Raw genomic sequence first — 24,429 nt, forward strand, 5'->3', positions numbered from 1 at the left:
TTCTTCTCATGTCAAGGTTTAATTCTGAGGTATACCACACTGGATTTACAAAGGTAAGTTAAAATACATTCTGAGAAACAGCAAGTGCCCTACTTAGCAAGGCAGAGGGATTTCACACCCCAAACAGCTGAGAAAAGAAACTGCTCACAGTATGAAAAAGTAATTGGGGGTCTGTCTTTGACATGGGCTTTTGCCAGAACAGATGACAAGAAATGTGCAACAGTGGGGCAGAGGAAAGACAAATACTGAGGTGATAAGCCAGGACAACAGGTATTAGATAAGGCTTCCACTTGAACAAATTACTTGAGACATTATTGTTACGATCAGAAGTCAGATGCAACTATTGTTCCAAACACTGCTCAGGCAAACTACATTGCCAAAATTAATTACACAGATGTTGAGAGAGACTTCAGCTCGAGCCTACTGATGATATGGGTACGTTTGCATATGCTTGTAGCAACCACATACAAACGAAATCCCAGTAATGTAGAAGGACTGGAGTGGTACAGAAGAGTTTTCCACATCACCTGTACCTGATAACAAAAGCAAATGCTATCACCTGGAGTACAGTGAAAATAACAGTTTCTACAAGACTAACATCTACAGTTCATCTGCAATTTTTGTCCTAAATATGAATTTTAAAAGCAACATATGAATCATATGCAGGCAGATTTAATGACTCATTGCTGCAATGGATTTAACCATAAGTGCTGATCCTGCCTGCCATTAAGATGTCTGGCATTCCCTCTTGGACCCATTCCTCTGGAAGGGGGCCCTTTCACAGATCTGTGCTAGAGAGAGCTAAGCTAAAAAATTAAATGAGACTTAGGGAATTAAAAAAAAAAAAAAAGTGCTATTTTGTCACGCAAAGAATAAAATTCCAGGAATTTATTGCTATATGTATGCTTAATCCATTAATTCATCTTACAGTAGTCATGAAGTGCCAAATTGTGTGCTACATTTAACATTCCATGTATTCCCTTCCAAATGCCGTTTTACAGTGGGTGTATGCAACAAGGCAGCAGGGGTCACGAAACATGGCTTGAGCATCTCTCAAGAGCTTGAAGACAAAGATTTGTGTACAAGCTGAATAACAACATGTCAATTAACAGGCCACTCAGCAATTTTAACAGAAATATCTTTAGGTGGAAGTTTTGCAGTGTTAAAATTCACAACTCAGACTAAACATTCTCATCCCCACTGTAGAAACAAGATACTTGCAAAGAACAAGAACTATGGTACGTAAATGTCACACGCGAGACCCGCTTCATTTCTATTAGAAGCAAAAATTGCTAATTATAAGCAAGGACAAGCCTAGCAGGGTAAGGCTGTCAGCCTCTATTAAAAACATATACCTCAGAGTTTGGCAGTGGCACTCTATTTACCACCCTGACTTTTTTTGGTAACATACAAGTTCTTCCTCCCCCCCACCCAACATTTTATAAATCCCCTTTTATTTTTATTATACCTCCATATTATTTACAGGACTTCTAAAGATTAAGTACAAACTAGTATGAAATTACTGATAGCTTGCTTTTCAAATATGTATCCCATGGCTAAATAAATACCAAGCCAATCCAACAGAGTGATCTGGAGTTATGATTCAGAAGCTTGTGTATCTGTGATTCCAGTTGTTTTCTCATTAGATGCAGAGGATTCATTTGATCTGTCAACAATAGTTGCCCTGGAAGCTGGAGTAGCGCTATCCAAGGTGAGCGCAGAGGTCTCCTCTACATTTTCAGTAGTGCCAGGGTTGATGGAAAAGCTTCCAGCTTGAGTAATAGAGGGAAGCAAATCTGTAGGCACTGTAGATGCCTCTGTGACCAAAGGAAGCATAGGAACACACTTGGGTGGCATCGATAGAGGCGTTATTCCCATCAGATGCAGAGGCGGCAAGGGGGGAAGGGGTTGCAAACCTAAAGAGAAAAAAGGAGGGGAAAAAAAAGGCAGTGAGCTGCTGCACACCACAGACAGCTCAAAAGTGTTTGTGCAGCACTGCCTTAGCAGGCTCATTTTAAGCCTGATACTTTTCAGATTTCAGAATTGAAGATTCAGAGTAAATCCAAGGTTGCTTGTACCTCCACAGAGGACTAGGTATTTAATGCATAAACACTGATGATTAGGTTTTTCTGGCCTTCACTGAAACTGCCAGAAATAAGAAGTTAATAAAAACCATATTCTATATAAGCTTCCAATATATTTTTGTTTGCTTCATGTGCCCCTTCAGCAGTGTTGCTGAATTCAAAACTGTAAATCTAGTTTAATTCTGGCATTCAGTTCAGGGAGTGCCAATCTCCTCATCTAGCTTACAAGGAAACACTTCATATTTTCTTTTACCCATAAATAATATACTTTCAGTTTTGGCATAATATCTTCTGAGATATACATCAGGTAATAAAACATGAAATATCTAAACACACAGATCTAGTTTATCTGAAGACATATTCCTTGTCTACCTGATCTGGGCACTAACATCCACTCCCATCTCAGGCAAACATTTAATTTATCCCCTTCAGGACTCCCCCAGATGGGTCTAAATTACAGTGTCAAGGACAACTCTAGTTACAGAGTTTCAGTTTGGAGAAGCACATACCAGGCTGTATGATTTCTGGAACAATCTGTGGTGCAGGTAAGTTAAGTTTGGACAGATCAGTCAGGTTAGGAAGCCCTGCTGGTAATGGCATCAGACCTACGAGAAGAGTGGAACAGTTACAGCTGAAATCTTAACATTGTCTTTTTCTAACTGTTTCTTGGATCTTGTTGAGAATTTAAAATGTGCTTTATATCTTGATTATAATTTTTACACAGAAGAATGCAAATTCCCCCTTGAATTTGAGCTTTTAAGCTGCACAGTGAAAACAGATACCTATTGTAGGAAGTCTGGACTAGCAAATACATAATCCCAAAACTTTCAGATTTTTCTGAGGAAAGCAGAATCTTATTTTGGAATTAGAAGGTTTGCATTCCAAGTTCAGCTTTCAACAAAGGTAGTTGTTTCACCACAGCACTATACTAGAAGTTCTCCATTCCCAATTTGAGTGGCAAACAATAATAAAATTATTAAATACACAGTATTCCCTGGTCCCTAATATTGATCACTCTATTATTAGTCTTTTCTACTTAGTTCACAATTAAAACTAATCACAAAAATGTGTATCAAAAGGCAAGACAAAGGAACTTGGAAAGTCAGAAAGGACTGAAAGTAGAAGAGAAACATACAATGAATGCAACACATGCCCTTCCATCACTGTGTTTGCTATAGAACATCCTCCTGCTCCTGAATTTTCCACTTTAGAAGAGCTTCATTTCTGGGACAAAGGTTCTATTTGTACTTTGTGTTTAGTTCAGAAAAGGCTAATTTAGAAATAAACCACTAATACTACAGTATGAAGACAGAGAGGAGAAATGTCTTAAAACAAGACCACTATATAGAGATTTTGATAAAAACCCAGCCATCTTTACCTACCCATGAATTCATTTGCCATGAAAGTTGACATAATCTGACTCAAAGAGCTTTCGGGTCAGCTATATGAAAATGTGGTTTGAATTTTTTTTCTATCTGAACACAGCTGAACTTCATACTTCACTCAAATTTTAAACCTCCAGTATATTTAGTAAGAATAATTTCACGAATACATCCATGAAAATGGCAAGAAATATTTTAATTTTCTTTTTAAAAAGCAATGATACTATTCAGAGAAAAAGGTGAATGGAAAACTTGTATTTGCAGAGTTTAGGGAAAGGGTGGATTAGGTAGCTGGGGAAGAAAAGGACAATAATCATTTTCTGCCCAGAGAAAACAGGAAACTACTAACAAGTTCAGCTTCTGTGAGAGTTCTCTGCCCTTGTTTGCATGCACTGAGCTCTACTGCACGTCTTTTCTGTATTAGAGGCTGTACCTCCAAGCATTATGTAATGGACACATCTTTATCGACTTGTTTCATAACAAGCAAAACATAAAATACAACTCCTTCAGTGTTTTGGAAGGCACAATTGAGTCCTGTACCAGCACATCAATGCCACAGCAAAATCCTATACAAACCTTATTTTACCCCTCGTGAATACTTCTGTAATAGTAGTGTTACAAATGTTCATTATTATCAGGAAACAACCATGCTGTAGAAAGACTCTTACTTGTATTATTTCAGTTTAAATTCCTATATAATTCAAAAACAGCAACTGCAACATAAATTCTATATTATTAGCCCTGCATTTATACCAGGAATAGTGATCAAGCTGTGTATTTAAAAATGGGTTTCCTAAAATGTTGCAAATAGCAAAGCAAAACCTTCCTGAGAAATTCTGAATACTTCATCCCCTGTGCAGGGAGCCCTACAAGGTGAACTTTTAACTCTTGTTGCCATGTTATCCTCTGTGCTACAGACATGCTGTGAACATACTCCAAGAAAAATAATTTTTCGCATTGTAGAGGTTGTATAGAGATCTGACATGAAATGTATAAGTTGTATGAAATGATACCTTCCCCAAAGTACAGTGGAAAAGACAGCTCTCCCCCCTTGCTCCCATAAGATTTTTGTTTCAGAAATGTTTTAAGAAGTTTCAGAAATGTTTCAGAAATGTTTTAAGAAGTTTTACCTACTCACCTGGTAATGTAGTTGCTGGGTTAACTGGTGGCACAGAGGTAAGGGACTGACTGACTTGTGGTGATAATAATGGAACTGTTGGAACACCTGGTGGGGAACACAGGGAAACAACATTGATTTTAAGCATACAACACTTCATCTTATTTCCTTACGGAGTACAAATAACTGCTTACAGGAGAATTGCTATTTGCCTTAACATTAAAATGCTGATAAGAAAAATAGTATTCTAAGTAATATACATGTTTTTCTTAATAGAAGTTGTATGCAATTGTTTTGTGAGAAAGTAAGGCACAAATCCAGTACATTAACCTTCTTTGTTGAGAAAAATTTGAGAGAAAGTTTTAAACTTTAGAAAGTTTAAGAGAAGTTCTCTCTTCTGCCTTCTATTCAACTAATTAGAAACATCGGTGAGAACAAAAAGTCAGAAAAGCCATGTGTTTCAGGTCGGTTCCTTCCAATACCAACCTGTGCTGAGAACATTACTGACAGTAGTTGAAGGTGAGCTAATAGAAAGTCCTGAAAGGCTCTGCTCAAGGCCTGCTGACCCAGGAGGGAGGGTGGCTGAGGGATTAACTGATGATAGCTGAACCTTATTGAGAGAGAGAAGACAGTTGCATCATTAGGGTTTGCTTCTACATGAACCAAGAGAAGCAGAAAAGCAATAAACATCAACATCCATTCCTATCAAGCTGAAGGAGAGGGACCACAACTTACCTCTGTGAAACCATCTTTGAGGGGACTGAGAGATGCACTAGGCAACTGTCCTGGGAGAGAAATTTTCTTTCCCTCTTCAAATGGGCGAGTAGGTATCCTATGCAAATATCCATAACCAATGCCACATCCTAGGCTTTTAAAATATGAAGATTTTTAAGTCAGGCAAGTGACTTTACAACTACAGACTACAGCAAGCAAAGCATGAACAACTCAAGACACCAACAAGTTTCAAGGTAAATGCTGTAGAACCTTCCTCTCCTGCCCCCATGTTGCCTTACCTTCTATGGAGAAATAATCAATATAAAACAATTGAAAGGAAATTCCGTAGCTTTAGCAATAAATATTCAGCACAAAATAAAATTCATTATTATTTAAACCAAGCAACTATACCAGGTATACAGCTTGGAATTCAACTCACAGTTGTTACTTGCAGTGCTCTGTTCTGGCTACTCACAATACTTCAAGGCTATACCACAACCTAATGACTATTTGGAATTTAATGCAGAAAGCAACCATTGCACTTTATGCACTTCTGCACTAGCTAATTTACTGATTTACACCCCTCTCATTTCCACTTTAGAAGAGCTTCATTTCTGGGACCAGGGCTCTATTTGTACTTTGTGTTTAGTTCAGAAAATACTAATTTAGAAACAAACCGCTGATACTGTAAATGCTTTAAGTACATCTGAATTTCAAGTAAATATATAATTTATCAGAGCAGAAACACTTCTGATATAACACTCTTTCCCTACCTTTGCAGAAAACTTAAACCCAGCAGTTTTCAGGCTGGTGTTATAAGAAAGTTGCCCCATCCCCCTGTAACACACTGTCTCCTTACCTGCCTTCTCCACCCCAGGCAGAATTTGGAGTAATAACCACTTCCCGACAATTATCTGTGTCTGTGTTGTACACATAAAGTTTTAATGGCTTTGCTTCATGCGTTTCAATAAGAGAAAAGAGATCTTCAGACTGCAAAAAGATAAAAATGAGTAAGGGCTTTCTTGTTCTTATTTTACCATTTGGTATTAGATTAATCACCCTAGTCCTGACTTTCTGTAATGGACTCTGATAACAGCCACATGTTGCAGTTGTTGCAGTGCTGCTGTTTTATCACAAGGCCAACTTTAAGATGTGTTTTGCTAGCACAACTCAGAAGATGTGGCACAACCCAGATTTCAAATCTGCTATTCAAAATACTAATTTTAGAGTACAAAAGTTTGTATCTGACTTCATGAAGACATTTAAGAGCAGTTCTTATTTCCAAGATTGCCTTTAAGAAGAGGCACCCTGCCAGAGCTCCCTCCCCTTTGCATTTGATTTCCATTCACACTGAATAGAGACAGAGCCAGGGATGTTCCAAACTGCCCTGGTACAATTGGGTTTTTAGTTTTTTTAAAAAAAATATTTTATTTTTATATACTTACCTCATTCATGACAGTATCTGCTCCAATGATATAGTCACTATGAGGTCTAAGTCCAGCTAATGCAGCAGGAGAATTCGGCTCCACTTCCTAGTTTTAAGATGGAAAGTTACAAACACTACTTAACTGTCAGGGTGTAGCAGAACAGACATATATACACTTCACACAAGCTCTGAGTCAGACAAACCGGTCAAGTTTTCAACACAGTAATGAACTAATGAAACAGGGGCTCTATGGCAGTCCCTTTCCACATGGTTCTAGTGTTGTACCAAATACAGCATCTCTGAGTATTGTACAAACCTATTCATTTAAACACAGGACTTGATAATATACTCACAACTACATATTTGTAGACTACAAACTACATTTGTAGTCTTCCCAAACTTAAATCAATCAAAGCCAGTTTGATCAATGAGACCAGTTTGATCTCATGACTTGTTAGCTACATCTTGTGCAAGTTATTTTCAACAGAAAGGTAGGAACAGCAATAATGAGAATACTTCCAAGTCCATACATACCAAGACATGCCAGACGTTTTCATTAGCCCCATCAAAGCTGCAGAAGCGAATGCTCACTCCCAGGAGGCCCTGCCCACCCCACATGTTGCTGGGAGTTACTGATGTTTCTCTCAGTTCCAGTGTTTTGCTACTGTACACAAGCATTTTTACAGGTTTTTCAACATTTGCTTTCAGCAGGTCCTTGAGAGTGTCATTGTCTTTATTCTGTGAATGTTTAAACAAGAGCTTGGGTCAGTGTTTGACAGAACATTCAGTTCTACACCAACACTTGTATTTCAAAGGTGCTACACTGTGCATTACCAGAACATGTACAAACAACTGCTTTGTAACAGGTTTCCAGTCACTTCACAACTCTAGAATACAGCTCTGGAAAAACCCCGGGACTTCATAGTAACAGGTCATACTTCCCAAAAAATAAAACACTTCAATTGGTTCAGAGGCTTTCTCGAATCCACACATACTGGTGGCAGAGCTTCCCACAGCTGGTTTTTTCCACTGCTATGATGGTATGTTGTTTGATGACAGCTCTGCGTGAAAGCTCCTCCCATGCCTCCTACCCAGCCAACAGCTCTGACAGCAGCTTTTCACTCCACCTGTTTGGACTATGTGAAGTTTGTGAGTTCTCATGGAAGCAGACAGAACTAGGAGAGAACCAGACAGCATAAGCCATGAGGCGTGGATCAGCAGGCAATTCTGTCTGCAGAGAGCATGTCTGTCTTATTCTCCAGCTAAACTTGATGGAACTGTTCCTACAGGGTGAAGGAAATCAATTCCTGATGCAGATTGCCTTCCTCATTTTAAAGTAAGAAGAAATATTTTATATACATTTAAATAAAACAAATCCATTGGTTTACATATAAATATCAGATTCTCAACACATTGTTTATACAAAATGTTATAAAATAGCAACACACTTACCAATCTTGAACCGTTAATGGACACGATAAAATCAAAGAATGGCTCCAATCCAGCTCTATGCCCCGGTGAGTTTTCTTGTACCTAACAAAGTTAAACAGGAATTTAGTAAAAGTGTTCCAATGCTGATTCATAGAATAGAATTATATTTCTATTTGTGCCAACTGTAGTTCTAGAAGCTACTAATGTCAGTATGTATAATTTTAAAATATTCAAATATAATCATATAATCTATAAAACAAAAAAAACCCCTCTCTTACAAAAAAATTAAATAGAGAGATTTCAAAAGAATTAGTAATTTTTAAATTGAGGAATGACACAGCAGTAGCCACTCTCTGGGAAAAGCAGTGCTTAACACTTGCATCAGATAAATTGTACGTATTTGTTTCGAGAAAGGAGATTATAGTGAAAGGACAAGGTTAATGAATTCTGAAAAAGTTGGTTAAAAAGTACTATCTTTCCACAGTAGTATCAACATTGGGCCTTGTTTTTATCTTATGCTTACTAAAGGAATAGGAGAGTCACATCTGTAAGCACAGGTTGTTATCTCATGATTAAACATCACCTGGTGACATTCTTGAGACACAGAGGGCATCTGTACAACCAGTGATTTCATTAACAGACCTTCAAGTTGCAGGAAAAAAGACATGAAATTCTGCAGCCATGGCAGCTCAAATAATTCAACCACTCCACTAAAACAAGGCCTAAATTTTGGATACACACTGCTCCCAGACACTAAAAGTATGCTTTTAATTCCAAATGGAGTAACATAGAGACACTTTGCCAATGTTATTTTTTCACTATTGCTTGCATTGCTGACAATGAGAAGTAACCTTAATATGGCTGTCAGATTTTTCCTACAGCTTTTTTAGCAAAGACACTCTTTTTCTGTGTGGAAGCTGATTCATTTTACCCACTGGATTTTTCTTTTATGTACTACAATCACCTTCCAAAAAAATTTAAAAACCCTTTACAGTGTGGCTCCTTACATTATATGTTGTTCTACCTGGGAGAAGTGGTAAAAATGTATTTGATTGTTCAATACTGGCCTGATTCTGCAGGAACTGCATTTTCTTATGACTCAACTAGAACAAAATATTCTAACAGGGAATGTTAAAAGTACTTGATTACTAATAAAATGGTTCTTCTTAAATTTTATTTATCTCTGCTCAACACATTCACAAAATCAGAACTGGAAAAAACTCAATATTACTTGTGGGTAACAGATGCCCAAAGCTTAGAAATTAGTCACATAACCTAAGTCTGAAATTACTAATTCCAGAGTCATATCAGACACATTGATCGTTGTCCAAGATTTGTAAAGCAGCAAAAAAGTATGAAACCAACAATATCCCAAAGTAATAATAATCACTGAGGCAAGAGTAACATCTCCAAAGTCCACATTTATAATTTCTAACTATAGAACTTGAAGTGTCTTCAAAAGTGTCTCTTTGAGATGCCTGATGCTTCTTGGAAATCATTTCCTACAGCTGGGGTGCAGGTATTCCCCTCTCCAAGTATTAAGTGTATGGAACCATATCTCTCAATCACCAAATGTCCTGCAGTTCCTCTAACTAGATCCAAACTACTGCCTCCATGTTACTTAACCTGTCTGTTCAAGATGCCTCTCACCAAGAACAACCAGAGATCAGACACCAAACTGCACCAGATAATACAGTAAAAGTACAAGCTGAGCTGCATGGGGCAGACACCCTGGCTCCAGCTGCACAGAAACTCCCAACATTGTGTCTGTGGCTTTGGTATTTGTGGACTGTTTCTAGAGCTCATTTAACTGTAGATATTCAGGCTTGCAATAATATAGGGCTACCTGAGAACAGCCTCCACAAACAGAAATTTTAGGTTAGGAGAAAAGCCACAGAGAGGCTAAAATTCACTATATGAATTATTCTTCCCAATAATGCAGAAAGCACTTACTTACTACACTGAATACTTGAGACCTCCCTGACAAAGACAGGTTAAACAGTCTTGTGAGAGAAGAATTAAAAAACTCTGGTTTTCTATAAGACATGATCCATAATGGTATTCTCAAACTTGCAGTTCCTCTTGTAATCAAGTCATTCAGAACATCCTCCCCTTTCCTGTGTTTAAGTAGTGAATATAGGATAAGTTTACACTGATTGTTGGTTTTCCCTCAGTTTAGAGAAGTGACACAACAGTATTCTAATAACCTCTCTCTCTTTCTCTCTCTCTCTCATATTCCACCACCTATTGCACAGGTCATATGGGAACTTACAGTTTGTGTTTTTAATAAACCTCATATACAAGCTTTATACCAAAATTAAATCAGCAGACGGTTTCAGAACTTTCTGGGAAACCAGTTTTAAAGACAAAACATGTGTTAGTTAAACCTCAGCATTAAAAATCAGTACATCCAGCATAACACATCAGATTTTTGGGACTGGATATATGTTATGCCCGTGAAATTATGAAAGGCCAGATTTCATCTCATTCAGGGATTTTCCTCCATTTCTAAAGGAACTTCTTTGAAATAAAAAACCAAACCGTACCAAAATCACAACAAAACCCCTGCATCCTGACAATATCCCTCTCTAATGACCTCCAAGAGATTTTTATCCTGAATACTGTGAGCCAAGAGTGGCCAGCATTCAACAGAGAAACTTTTTGAAGTAAGATGGAGTACATACAATAAATGAGAACTACATATGTTCAGTATCCATCAATGTCAAGCTCACTGACACTTGGGATATATAAATTATTTACTTACAATACCAAATCTGTGTTCTGTGTTCCAAATTGACCAAGGGGCTGAGAGAGTTTCCATGTTCCTAACAATTAGTTTGCAGAAAGTATCTTCAGATGTTAAACTCCTTGCCCCAAACCCATCACAATCCTGAACATCTGTGCATAGTTTGTTTCTAAGTGGGCATGTAAAAACTACCAGGAAGGTGTGGCTAAAAGAAATCAAGCCCTTATAATTGTGTCAATCACACCTCAGAAGCAGGTATGTGCATCCCTTCTGTTGTCCTGTCATGCACAGGTTGTCACAAAGTTTTCTGGCCTACCTTCACCTTCATAGAAAAGCATGTTTACACCTGCCAGAAATGCCATCCAGATATTCCAAGTCCATTCCACATTAAAAGTCTCCTCCTTAAAGAAGTGATACACAATCACAACAATCACACTGACCCCATACAGGTTTTGTCACACCATCTTACTCTCAGTCACTACCTGCGCAAATCATCACCACCACACACTGCCAAACACGCAATACAGCTCTCTGCTCCAAGCTCTGTGGCCATGATCCTCTTCCAGGAGCTACAGCAACAAAGGATAACCAGGGAGCTTAAAAAATACAAGGGCAAAAATTATTCCACCTCTATTAACAACGGAAATAATAAAGATTCCATGGATATGTACATAAACTTGGTGCCTCCTGAGCAGTTTGGCTTTATGCAGCTTTGCTGGGTGCCCAAGTAGGTATTTAGTAACCTGTCTTTGAAACTGAGTAATTGCTGAGAAATAACCAAGTAATATAATTTACAACAGATGCTACTGCAGGCAAGATACCATCCCCAGCAGCTTGGGAAGTCTGATTCTCTCAAAGCTAGCTGTTATTTCAGAAATAAAGTCACAGGCCCATATGGGTAAATGCCATGACTTTGTAACAATAGACAGAAACAGTGGCACAGAAAATGCAAAGAAGCTGTGGCAATGCAACACCAGAGCTTTTTAAGAGCAAATGAAGAAAACCTCTATCAAATGCTGAATATCAGAGGGCAGAAAAGGGCCTCACACAGTGCTGCAGGGTTTCAGTTTCTCACCAAGATGACAGCAGGGCTGCTGAGTACATAGATCACACACTGATTTCATTTTTAATTCACTGTCAAGAATTAAACAGGAAAAAGGTTTCAAGGTCAATACACCAATTTTAATTAGCAGTACTGAAAAGACTTTCATGGTATATACATGAAGATTTTCTTTGCTGAACACTGTTCCCAACACTATCATTCTATGCCTACACAGTATACATTGCACATTACACATTTTAAGAAGTCTGCTCAGCAGCACAATGGTCACAAAACAAAGCCCCAAGAGAGCAGTGCAACTGCAAATGAAATTAGGCACTGAAATGTGGATTTTTCAGAGACAGATGAAGGTTCTGACCACTTCTGAAAGTCACCTACCTTATACTAGTTATTTAACTTCCAGAAGCTTAGCTTCAAGCATTAAATACATAACTCCCAAGGCTTTCTTTTTTCCCCACATAAGTGGGGATAGAATACTTCCCAGTATTCTACTTTATTAGCAAAGAAATACTGAAAGGTTTTTTTGTAGTTCTTCCACCCACTCCATAACTGGCAGTAAAATTTCATTACGTATCATATATAAGCAATTCCTGTTAGACCTGACAGAATCACTTTGATTTCTGCCAGTTATTTTAATACATTACATTGTATAACTGAATTTAATTTTTTGATGAAACTCAGTTTTCAAAAGAAAAAACTTTGTAAGTTTTTTGTAAGAAAAGATTCTATCTATGTAGATAATATTTTGTTTTAGCACAGAGAATTTATCTCAAGCTTTTAAAATGTGAACCTCTCTTAAAGGATAAATCATCACTTCATTCAACACATTTGTATCAATATTACAACAAATCAAACAAGAGTGAGAAATCTAAACTTTGGGCACTGCTGCACAGCATCTTTTACAGAGAACACCACATAACACGGTAGCAATACAAATTTCTCACAGATAAGAATTCTTACATAGAATCTTACAACAATTTGGTTTGAAAAAGACCTCTATAATCATCGAGTCCAACCACTAATCCAATACTGTCAAGTGCACCATTAAACCTAACCCAAAGGCCACATCTACATGTGTTGTGAATGTTTTCAGGGATGGTGAACCACTTCCCTGAGCAGCCTATTCCAATACGTGACCTTTTGATGAAGTTTTCTTAAAATCCAGTCTCTGAATCTCTCCTGGTGCAACTTGAGGCTCTTTCCTCTTGTTCTATCACTTGTTACTTAGAGAAAGGCCAACCCCCACCTGGCTATACCCTCCTCTCAGGGAGTTGTACAGCCATGAGGTCTCCCCTGAGCTCCTCTTCTCCAGGCTAAACACTCCCAGCTCCCTCAGTTGCTCCAGAGCTTCTCGGGACCTGTTCCAGCACCTCAATGTCTGGGGGGTCCAGAACTGGACACAGCACTTGAGGTGTGACCTCACCAGTCCCCAGCACAGGAGAACAATCACTGCCCTGGCCCTGTTGGCCACACTATTCCTGATACAGGCCAGGATGCCACTGGCCTTGGTCACCTGGGCATGCTGGCTCTGTTCAGCTGCTGTCAACCAGCACTCCTAGATCTTTTCCACTGGGCCACTTTCCAGTCACTCTGCCCCAGCCATGGGGATGTTGTGACATCACCTCCTAGCTGAAGAAACTGTCAGGTCATTACATCAGCCAGGGCAAACTACAGCAGTTTCACACTGCTGAGCACAAAAATTACTCAAAATTTTCCTTCATTCTGTTTTGAAGAGCAGAAATAAACACATACTGAGCAATACACACAGTCAGCCACTTGGTCTAATCAGCCACACACTTTATGATAAAGGAAACTTGAGAAGAATTGCTTCAGACAAATGACTCATTACTAGGTCTGCTTATGAAGAGACTTGGGCAACAGAACACTTGGCAACTTTTTCCCCCTCTTACCAAAAAAACCAAAACAAAAACCCACTATATTTTAACATATAGAACACCAACAATGCAACCCAGAGCAACTTCTGCTGTCAAGCATGCATATGATAAAATCCTTTTCCTTTGACAGCGCTTCAGTCCTGGAGGGTTCCTAATTCCCGTTACAACTGTACTGCTGACAAAGCTCACAATGAAAGCAATATTGAACTGAATATCAGCAGAAGTAGCCAAAAGAATTAAGTAATCTGCAAATCTTACATTGAAAATTAATGATGGTAGTGTTCACTTGCTGTGATACATATACATACGTATATTTCTGTTCCTGTTTACTAGTTCTGTGGGGAGGTAGAATGTATAGTCTAAAAGTCACTCAGTAAAAAACCTGTAACTTGCAACAGTCTCAGTCTGCTCATCCCTCCAGCAACTTGTGCTTGGCTCCTACAGTCACACTGAACAATGTAAACTCTGTTTCATGGCCATTTAACACATATTTTCATTCATGTGCCTTACCCAAAAAAATTCTTCCAGTAATTGAAAACTTTTTCTGACATTTCTCTAATTTTCTCACATGTAATGAAATCTTTTAAACAATCACTTTACATTATTTACATAAGTTTCCTGTTATCAAAGAAATCTGATCTCACTCGAATTAGATCTAGACTACTACTGTTTTCCTTCTACCATTCTCATTTACCTAATTAAATTACTGAGCTCAGAAAGAAAATGTACTTGACAGTAAATTAGAACAAAACAGCAGTTTTGCTTGACCCTAACTTCTACTGAAGGTCAGTCCTTGAAGACAGAGCACTTGTGCAGAGCTCCTCTAAAAGTGTGAGCCCAACACTGTCTGTAACAAACTTACTACAGAATAGCAGCTGAAAAATTAAACTTGGAAAAACTACGGAGGGAAATTCTCGTCACATTCATACATGCCACATGGATTGCAATAAAAAAGTATCTCAAATTATAATTGTTATGCTGTTATAATTGTTATGTGATTCAGTTTAAGATGCCTGTCCACAAAGAGTAATCACTCATTATTGTGGCATCTCAAGATATTAGTAAGAAGATAAGGCAGGGAAAAATAGAGATAGCAGTCTGCTTAAAAAAGCAGGCAGGTCCTTTCCTGCATTTAATATAAATAAGGAATGTCCTCTTGGAAATCAACTTCTTTAATGTGCACCTCTCAATTACATTTACAAAGACTGACCTTTACAAAACAAAAGGCACCAGATCCAAACAAGATTATAAGAAAAAATGTGTAGATTCTACTTCATAAAAGAGATTAATCTCAATATATTAACATGCTTTAATCAAACAGTATGAACTCATAAATCTGATGTAATTGATATTCTAACTGCAAAGTACATACTGGTTTTACAAGTCTCCAAAGAAAAAGTTACTGAAATTTACACTGTGCTATGCTAAAAAAAGAAGTCTGCCAGTTTTACCAACCTGCAGATTAGTTTTTGTGGGGGAAATGGAGAAGACAAAGTGGACTGACATAAATTAGCAACACTGGGCCCTTATATAACATTAATATTAAAAGGGAGGAAAAAAACCCACTGTGACTTTAGTCCATACATAAATTTTAACAGAATGTTCGGATTTGATCAGAACATCAGTATTTGCTTCTCAAAAGCAGAGGTTATCCAAAAGGCTCTGATTCCAACAAACACACTGACCCAGCCTGGTACCCAGAGTGAGGGCACTCAAACTCTGGCTACAGGGGCAAAGGCACCGTGGTGTGGGCAGGGACTGACTCCAGCCAAGTGCCTGTACCCCAGTGCCTCAGATTCCACAGCACGACCGTTCTGCTCACTGAAAGCAAAAGAAAGGGCATTCAAAAGGCTGTCCACAAAACCTCAAAAATGCAGCCTAATAAGGTATTTTCTATTTCACATACAAAACCAAAGTTTTGTGGCCACAATGTGAAGAAAACCAAGGTAACTATGAAAAACAGTACTTCCACTGGAGTTGCAGCCCTCAGATGTGCTGGCTGTCATGTGAACACCTTGATCCGACACCCATGAACTTCCGTGGAGGAGCAGCAGCTACAGCCAGTCCAGCCCATGATGCAGCCACCAGGACAAGCCTGGCGCGTTATCCGGGAGCATCTGAGTACAGCCCAGACTCGCGGGCTGGGGTGTGAACAGCGTCTGCTGGAGGAGAGGCCGCCTCGCCCTCAAAGGCTGCCCAAACCCAGCATCGCCTCCCATGCGCCAGCCCACCGGCCTGGTCATACGGAGGCACAGCCTGGCCGCACGACCCGGCCCAGGGAATTGTTCGTTCTGGACCAATTCTTCCTCCAAACTTCCCAAATCCGGGAGCGGCGGGTCCGGAGCACCTCACCGCTCCCGCGAGCCGCTCCGGAGCTCCGGCGGCCCCGTTGCCCAAGCGCGTCCCCGGGGCCGAGCGGGGAGCCCCCGGGCCGCTCCAGCGCGGCCCCACGGCGGGACAGGCCCCACGCCCGCGGGCCGCCGCCGGGCCGGGTGCCCGGGGCGCCCGGCCGGGCCGCGCCGCCCTTACCCGCAGGACGTGGTAGCCCTCTGTGCCGCCGCCGGGGATGTCGATGCTCTGCGAGGCGCCCATGACCACAAACGCGCCGCGACGGGGACGTGGCACCGCGCGCTGCCCCCGCCCGACGCCAGGCGGGGCCCTACGGCGGCCGCGAGGGGCCACGGCCGCGCGCTCCTGTCGGCAGCCGTGTCGCCGCCTGGCGGCCGAGGGCGGCGGCGCCATGTGCGGAGCGGCGGCACCCGACGGCGCTAGACAGGAATAGTTAATTAATTTATTAGTGTTAGCTTCATGAATAACGTATAGTAAGTGTGTGCACAGAACATAAAGGTCATAACCTATGCTGCCTTCTCTACTCGCACAGCTCTCTGGAGCTCCCGAGTGCCGCTCCCCCTGCGAGGCCGAGCCGGTCGGGGCTGCCGGGCGGCGCCGGGAGCGCCAGAAGCTGGCTGGGAGCTGGAGCTGAAGCGGGAGGAGCGGTGCACGGGTACAGAGAAGCGAGAATGCTGCCCAAGGGCCGAGTTTTTCGGACTAACCCATTTCAGGGCACGCACCGCAAAGTTCAGCGCGATAACGGGGCCGATCCTCGCTGCCGGCGGTGCCGCCACACGCGGCGGCCGAGAGCTGTCCGTGCGCGGAGAGCCGCTGGCGGCGCCCCTCGGCCGGCAATGAAACCCTGCCCTGAGCCAGCGGGATGCCTCGGTGCAGCTGGAGAAGGCGGGCAGTGGGTTATCAGGGAGCACTACGAATCTCAGATTCAGGTATTCCCTCTCCGAGAGTTCTTTGTTCCTGCAAGTCTTTTTCACTGCCCATGCACATCAGTGCGTCCTGGTTCCGATCCCACAGACCTCCAGCGTGGTGACCTCTTTAAGGAATGCTGCTGCCACCGGCCTTTTAGCTATGCAGAAACACTATTTATCAGTGAACTGCAACACAGTGTTAAAAGATTCTTAATGGAGCACGGAAAGGATATTCAGGTTAGCATACTTCACTTCTTTTGGACTCATTTCCCTCTGTATTATCATAGTGCTTCACTGCTTAGTATTAAAAGCCTCTGTGCACTTTGCTTGGAATTTACCCCAATGCTGCCTGCAGAGATGACAAACCCCTTTCCACCCCTGACCACCTCACTGTGCTCAGCTGTTTCCACTGGAGCAAACAGACAGTGTTTCTCCAGGCACTCTTGTCAGGCATGGTCCGTTTTGAACTCCATCTGCAGCCAGTTCAGGCATGTTTACCTCCCTACACAGTGTCTCTCCTCATCAGTACAAGAAAAAATCAACTCTAGGATATCCAGAGGTTGCAATACAAAATAAGAAGGCAAAATGAATAATACAGAAATAAACTATACCTTTCAAGGATTTCTATGCTCTTAATAGAGTACAAGAAATTTGTTAATGTGAACTGATAGTCAAAAAACTATAGCAGCTTAGGCAAATTTCATGTTTCTGCGCACATTCCATTTAGATTCAGGAGGGAAATCCCAGGCTTGCTTTCTTGCTATCAGAGGTTCATAGAGACAATAGTATAGCACAGTGTGATCCAGTCAGTAGCTGTGATTCACCACCCTTTATCCAAAGCTTCCTAAAAGATCCATAGCTGATGGCAAACTACCAGCCACTGTCATTCTTTTGCTCTCTTGTGGCAGAGTGGCTCCTGTATGATACTTCTTATGATGCTTCCGGGTAGGTGCTGTCAATTTTGTGGGTTGTTTATAAGGTTTTGTTGTGTCCATGAGACAGATGCTAGCCAGATGTTGTCCTTGTGGCTGACTGGCTCTGTGATGCCGGCCCATCCTTTGTTGAAAACTGACCGACCCATGGGTGAAAACATGTGGTGAAGGCTTCTCTTGAGTGTGCTCAATTTAATTGCCTTGCCTTTGGACTGGAAGACTTTTGAATTACTGTGTTACGAAAAAAACCCCACAACTCAAGCCAGTCTACAATGGGTTGCTTTCCTCCCTGGGCAAAGTCACATAAATTCCAGAGCACTTTTAGACCACACAGTAAATTTCAGTGACAATTCTGTTTCCCCAGAAATTATGAAGAAGTAAGTGGCTTTGGTGCCAATAAATAAATGTTTCATTAATGGCAGCCATTTTCTACTCAGAGTTTATGTTGGATCAGATATTTGTGCTTCACTGAAGACAGGAAAGCCTCACTTCAGCACATGTTGCACTTCAGATGTAGCACATCTCATCCTTAAAAAGCAATCTCTGGGCAGAGGCAGCAAAATAAACACTGCAAAATACCTATTAGAAACCCTTTCCCATGTAATTAAAAACTGTAAAGAAAAGATCTAAACTTTTACTTTGGAAAAATAGAAAAACCTTTATGTTTCTGCCCAGCAACACCAGGACCAAAAACAGTAAATGTTTTGCCATTAAAACGTTGCCACTTTGATGAATATGCATTTGAAAATCTGTGATGTGAATACTAGCCCTTCACACACTTCCATCTGGCCTCTAAACTTGTAAACAAGTTTAAAACTAGGACTGGCCAAATTCGACGCTGCTGATTTTATAAACCTAACTTCTAATTCCACAGTTCCCAGTAAGTAGCAAAGCAAAACCCACTGTGTACAAACTTAAAGGTGAAAAACACCCCTGTCTTTGGCAGTAACACTTCTGTGGCTGAATTCTGTTCCTGTGACCATTGAGAGGGATTTGTGAGGGACTGAGGAAGAGCGCTCTGGCAATTTGCAGCAGCTATTGCATCCAACTGTTTGTGAAAGGAAATACAAACTATATCTACTCTGACTGCAAGAGTGAAGTACTATCAAAGGAGGAATGCTCTTCACATTTCCTAAAGGTGCTAGAGGTGAAACAAGGCAACAGATTTTGCAGCTCCTTGAGTCTGCTCAGACATTACACCCTCTGAGACCCAGTCAGTACCATTGCACTAGTACTCAGTTTGTCTTATTTTCACAGCAACAAAGAAATTCCATTTCCGTCTTCCTCAGGAGATCTGTAGAAGTTTCATGCCTGCATGTGATGAACTAAAAAATAGGCAGCTATGTTTTGTTCTAACCATTGACTAAGAAAATAATTAACTCTATCCCAGCCAAACCAGAACAATCACTCAAGTCAGCCCTTCGGAGAAGTCTGAACTTGGCCCTTTACTGGAGACATAAACTACATACATCACTGCAAGACCTGAAATTCTTTTCCTTAAGAACTTTTGCCTTACCACAGCATCTCAGCTTTCCATCAAAGTGCTGTCACCCTTTCTGAGATAGCTCCACCTCAGCAAAGATGCTACCTGCAGTTGTCCATCAATTCCCATTCAGGGCTGAACTGAAACACACAGGTTTATTTGAAGAAATATCTTTGAATTTGATCCGATGTTCTATGGCAAAGGACTAGTCTGAAAAAAAAACTAACAAACTTCAGAACCCTCTTAGATAAAAAAGACAAATCTTACCTAAGAAATAGGGAATGAGATTGCCTGAAAGTATCACTTAAGACCTAAAGACAACAAACCCCATTTGCAGAAATTAACTAACAAATATAACCTACCTGTTCTTTTACATTTGTATCTCAGCAGCTGCATTTCAAAAGTAATTAAAGTTAATGAGCTGTGCTTTATGGTAGAACCATGAAAACTTAATTGCAATAATTAGTTGTGAGATAGCAAGTGCATCTTCCTGGCTAACAACATGTCATCATTTGATAAGAATAATAATGAATTTAATAAATAAAGCAGAGCCCTTCTAATATGTTAATAAAATAATGAACTAGAAGGCACACATGTGCAAATGATGAATTATTAGTTTGGAGACTGCACACAATTGTCTGAGGAAGATGGATGGGGAAGTGGCCTTCTTGAAACTGTCAGCTACAGCTGCTGGCTGAAATCCAGTTTGCAATAGATGAAGCAGCCACACTGACCTTTGCAGAGGGTGTGCTGCAAATGCTTCCAGCAGGGCCAGCATCCTTCTACAGAGCAGGATATGCAGTGGATCAAGAAAAGCAACTGCGCTTTCTTTTTGTCTCCTTTAACCCTTCTGTATTATTGTTGCTGGGCAAACAGGAATTAAAATGGACAGAAACCCAGGCATGTGTGGCAGGAAGAGAGCTACAGTGAACAAATCAGTCTATTTGACCCAAATCACTTAGAGGCTAAGACAAGCAGAAAATGATGATTTATTGCAGAAACGGTCTTAAGCTCAAACATAGACATGCATACCACAACAAAAGCTTCTGAGGCATTATTAAGAATCAGTAAATAGAATAATTTTAATTAATGGGTGACTTTAAAATTAAATTAAGTGAATACTGCCAGAGTTATGGAAAGGCCTACAGTAATAAAAGGGATTGTCCCAGTAAGCAAACAGTGAAGGAAGGCTACAGTCTCAGGTGGAAATAGAGCAGCAGTGCAGTGACTAAGAAGAAGATGGGTCATAATATAGCTCTTAGTTTTGTCCCCTAATCAATGTATGACCTCATTCATTTCAGCTCTTAATGTATTGCCCGATATGAGGAATTGCAGTTCAGAATATCTGCTTGTTGACTTCAGTCCCAGCAGAGCAGGACTGGGCTTGGTAGGAGCCATAAAGAGTCTGATGTATGTCTAAGATAAACTCATAAGTTAGCAGTGCCCAAGGAGATTTTATCTCCTTTGCAAGCACACAGGGAACAACCTACTGGTACTTGGAAGGCATCCACCTGGCTGTGCACCCACAATACTTAGAACTTCCCATTAACAGAAGGCCTAAAGCACAGACCCTTCAGCTCTACAAAAACAAAAATGTAGCTCTAGCTCACACAAATGGCTGGTAAAAGCCTGCTGACACAGAGAAGCCATGCACCCATCCACTGGCTGCAGGAGTACTCACAAACACTCTCCATAGCTTTAGGCAATGGAGACCAGGAGCAGCAGGTGCTTCGGAACTGAGGCGATCTGAGAAGAAATGAGTAAGGTAGCAATGGCCAGCATAGTGCAAATGCCAGGGGGTGTGAGACTGAACCTGTTCTTGACCTGCTGCTGGGAACAACTGTTAAAAGATCAGACCACGTGTGAATGTAAGGAGAAATTAACAGTGAAGCACTTTGAATGGAAGCCAAGCATTAGTGAGTCTCTGACCAAACAAACCCCTGAAACTCTGCAGGTTATGGTTAAATACTACAGTCTGATGCTCTAAAAGTTAAGTACAGAAGTAATGTGGGGCTTTTGTAAAGCTGGTTTCATGGTCATTAGTTGCTACAAAGCTAAACAAGGAATGAAGTGCAAGGGAGAAAGGCACTAGCTGGACAAATTGCTCTTAGGCAGTTTTCCCAGTGAGAATGCTGCAGGGCTGGTTCTCCCCTGGTGCTCCACGAGGCACAAAAGACCATGCCAAACTCAAAGAGCCTAGTCTTGACCACTTGGTATTTTTTACCCTTCTAAATATCTATCTATTTCCATTGCATTATGGCTGATTTACATTAATGCATTAGAGAAGAGAAGCAGTTTCACTGAGACAATTAAGAGTGACTTGTATCCAACAAGGAAGGAGCTGGGGCTCATAAGCCTTCAGCTGAAAACTAAATTGGTGCTATTGCAACACACAGCAATCTTCTTCTGCAGTGGGAGGGAAGGGCCACCATGTCTCAGGGTCAGCCTACTGCACACTGCATCTCTAAGGGGAGTGCTCTGTGGCAGATAGCTGCCAGAATTGCTCTCTGATTTTTCCCCAGAGCTCCCAGCATGGGCACGTGTTAGAGCTGTAGTCAGTGTTGTCATGCTCTGGTTACTATCAGGAACAATTCCTCTGGCTGCTGTAATTTGCACCAAGGACTGCAGATGCCATCAGCAGATCAGAGAATTGTAAAGGTAATCTACAGCTCTCTTCCCCAAGTCAGTTGAGACCAGAATCAAGGCTTTTGTTTCAGAAACCACTCAGCAAAACAAATTTGTGGAGGTTCTGTTAATAGGACACAGGAAACTACCTAAACCCTTCATTAATTTGACTTGAAAAAGTGATTGACTTGGCTGTACTACAGTTAAACTCTGTCTTCCCAAAGCTGCTGAGGACCCAGTAGCTTCGAGTTAGACACTGTTAAGTATTTTTCACACAGATCTGAGAGGCACAGCCTTGACTATTAAAGATATTGTATCCATAGGTTTCTGACAGAATGTCTTGTTATACAGTTTTTTGCTTCCTATAGGCGTTCCATCTGAGTCTTTAAGACTGATTAAGCTCAAAAATAGACATTTTCTGCTCCTATAGTTTTGAAAATGTTTACCTGAATATTGGAATGGGCTTAGTAAAATCAATGTCCTCTCTTCCTTGTCTCCATAACTTTTGAACTTGCAATCCTTACTCTAGTTTGTTCTATTTTGTATAGACATCAGCCCCCAAATTCTGGCCTGAAGCACAGTGTTAAGAATTCTTACAGAGTGTATTATGAAGAGGAGACATAATAGAAAAGAACCTTTTAATAGATGTTATTCACAGTAAAAGATGCACTGGTGAATGATTTAGAGAGGGCACAGAGTTTATGACAAATGTCAAAATGTTTCAAAGATTCACTTCATTATTAACCAGGAAATAACACAATGTATGTGAAATCACTGCTAAAAAAAGAAAATAAGTCTCTTTGAACTATACTGAGCTGAAAACAGGGTTCATTATAGAAACACAGATAGAATCTTAATTATAGAAGCAATTGCATAGACTAAGGTTCTGGCTACCCAATTTAGGAATCACAATGCAAGTATTTAAGAGGCTTAATGTGCCTGCTTCTATTCAGCTGTAGATAGCAGCTGGCTTTGGGAGTACTGCAGCTAGGGATGTTGTGAAGAAGGGTTCATAATGAAGGATAAATTAAGTAATTTCCAACCAATTCATTACATGATACTTACATGCGTTGTCAGTCATTTTTGACCCAAGTGGTTAGCCTAAAATCTGGAGTTTTGAAAACTGCTTATACTAAGAGATTTTGTTGATAGTCAAATATTTGCTCCTGCACTCCTTTTTATTTACCAAGGATGTATACCAAAATCCTGTTTTCTTAAATACAAAAAACCAAATGAGAAAGCTTTTTTGCTCACAGAATCCATTCTGCAGTGTCTTAGGTGCTCAGTATTTTGTATAGTGATGTGTACTACTCCAGCTTTAGTTCTATAAAGCGCTTTACATTCTTTTATTGTGAATTAAGAAGTCAGCTCTACATTTTGCTTTGTCTACAGTTTCTCTAGAGCCCTTTATCTAAAGTACAGGCTGAAACATTAATGACAGATTTTGGTCCATGTGAAAAACCCCAAAACTAAAAATTTATTTTGGAGTTTCCCAACTCAAATTTTACAGTTTAAGATAAAAGAGCAGTAAGACAGGAAAGCAAATGTACACCTTGACAGTACTATCAAACTGTCGGAGTCTGCTGAGGGATGTTTAGAACAGCTGTTGGTGACTCTTCTAGAAGAAATCAGTACTGGAGAAAGCCTTACACTAAAACCCTCCCTGTATTTTAAAATGCATCATATATTAAATCCTTTAGTTTCCTGTTCTGAATAGGGTCCCATTTGTTGAACCTGACACAAAGGTCCTTCTTGGAAAAAATTCCAGACCTTTTTTTATAGGCTTTACAGAGTTATTGCAAACACATTGAACATTAAAAAGAGAAATTACACCTGGCCTGACAGATTTGACCAGGCAGAAATGCCAAATGTAATTCTTGAATATCAGGGATAAAAGAAATCCCTGTGATGGTTTCACCCACAGTATTTGATTTTATAGCTTTGGCCTTCATAGATTTGGTTGTCAGAGTAGAGGAGCAGTTCTAAAAGCCACAAGAAACTGCCTTTGTACCAAGGCAGAGTTACCAGAGAGTTGTCTCTCCCAGAAGCCAATTATCTTCTGCATCCCTAAGTCCAGAAGAGGGGCTTTCTGAAACCAGGCAGTCTATAAACACTGCCTTGAGCTACTCATGTGCTATTACTGTGCTATTCCTCTTTTGGCTAACCTGCAACACGTGAATAGGGTGAAAGAGGGAGAAATGCAAAGGTCCTAGAAGGTCGTTCTTTACAGAAAAAAAGAATAAAATATTATTACAGGGAATTTGAGATAAATAGGAC

The 24,429-nt window shown here is 40.5% G+C and overlaps 2 protein-coding genes across 4 annotated transcripts in view; one reads left to right on the forward strand and one right to left on the reverse strand.

Moving 5' to 3' along the window:
- On the reverse strand, window positions 1–16,563 carry GORASP2 (golgi reassembly stacking protein 2). Of its 2 annotated transcripts, none has more exons than XM_086896877.1 (10): window positions 16,385–16,563; window positions 8,176–8,256; window positions 7,258–7,461; window positions 6,743–6,829; window positions 6,157–6,287; window positions 5,319–5,451; window positions 5,070–5,193; window positions 4,605–4,691; window positions 2,594–2,689; window positions 1–1,916 (listed from the first exon to the last, which is right to left on the reverse strand). In XM_086896877.1, exons 1-10 carry the CDS (start codon window positions 16,445–16,447, stop codon window positions 1,597–1,599), a joined length of 1,326 nt encoding a protein of 441 aa, XP_086753003.1. In that variant the 5' UTR covers window positions 16,448–16,563; the 3' UTR covers window positions 1–1,596. The 2 variants fall into 2 exon arrangements, with proteins under 2 accessions (XP_086753003.1, XP_086753004.1); XM_086896878.1 differs by lacking the exon at window positions 16,385–16,563 and adding an exon at window positions 10,919–11,055.
- Window positions 16,528–24,429, forward strand: part of LOC147652247 (uncharacterized) — a 12,147-nt gene continuing 4,245 nt past the window's right edge. The window contains exons 1-2 of one of the 2 annotated variants that reach the window (XM_086896904.1): window positions 16,564–17,133; window positions 17,219–19,958. In XM_086896904.1, coding sequence (XP_086753030.1) covers window positions 16,876–17,133; window positions 17,219–17,326 — 366 coding nt within the window. In that variant the 5' untranslated portion in view covers window positions 16,564–16,875 and the 3' untranslated portion in view covers window positions 17,327–19,958. Of the gene's footprint in view, window positions 19,959–24,429 lie in introns of those variants that run through there. The other variant, XM_086896903.1, reaches the window with a different exon arrangement.

Source organism: Cyanistes caeruleus, chromosome 7 (assembly GCF_971803275.1).
Source record: "Cyanistes caeruleus chromosome 7, bCyaCae1.hap1.1, whole genome shotgun sequence".
NCBI lineage: Eukaryota > Metazoa > Chordata > Aves > Passeriformes > Paridae > Cyanistes > Cyanistes caeruleus.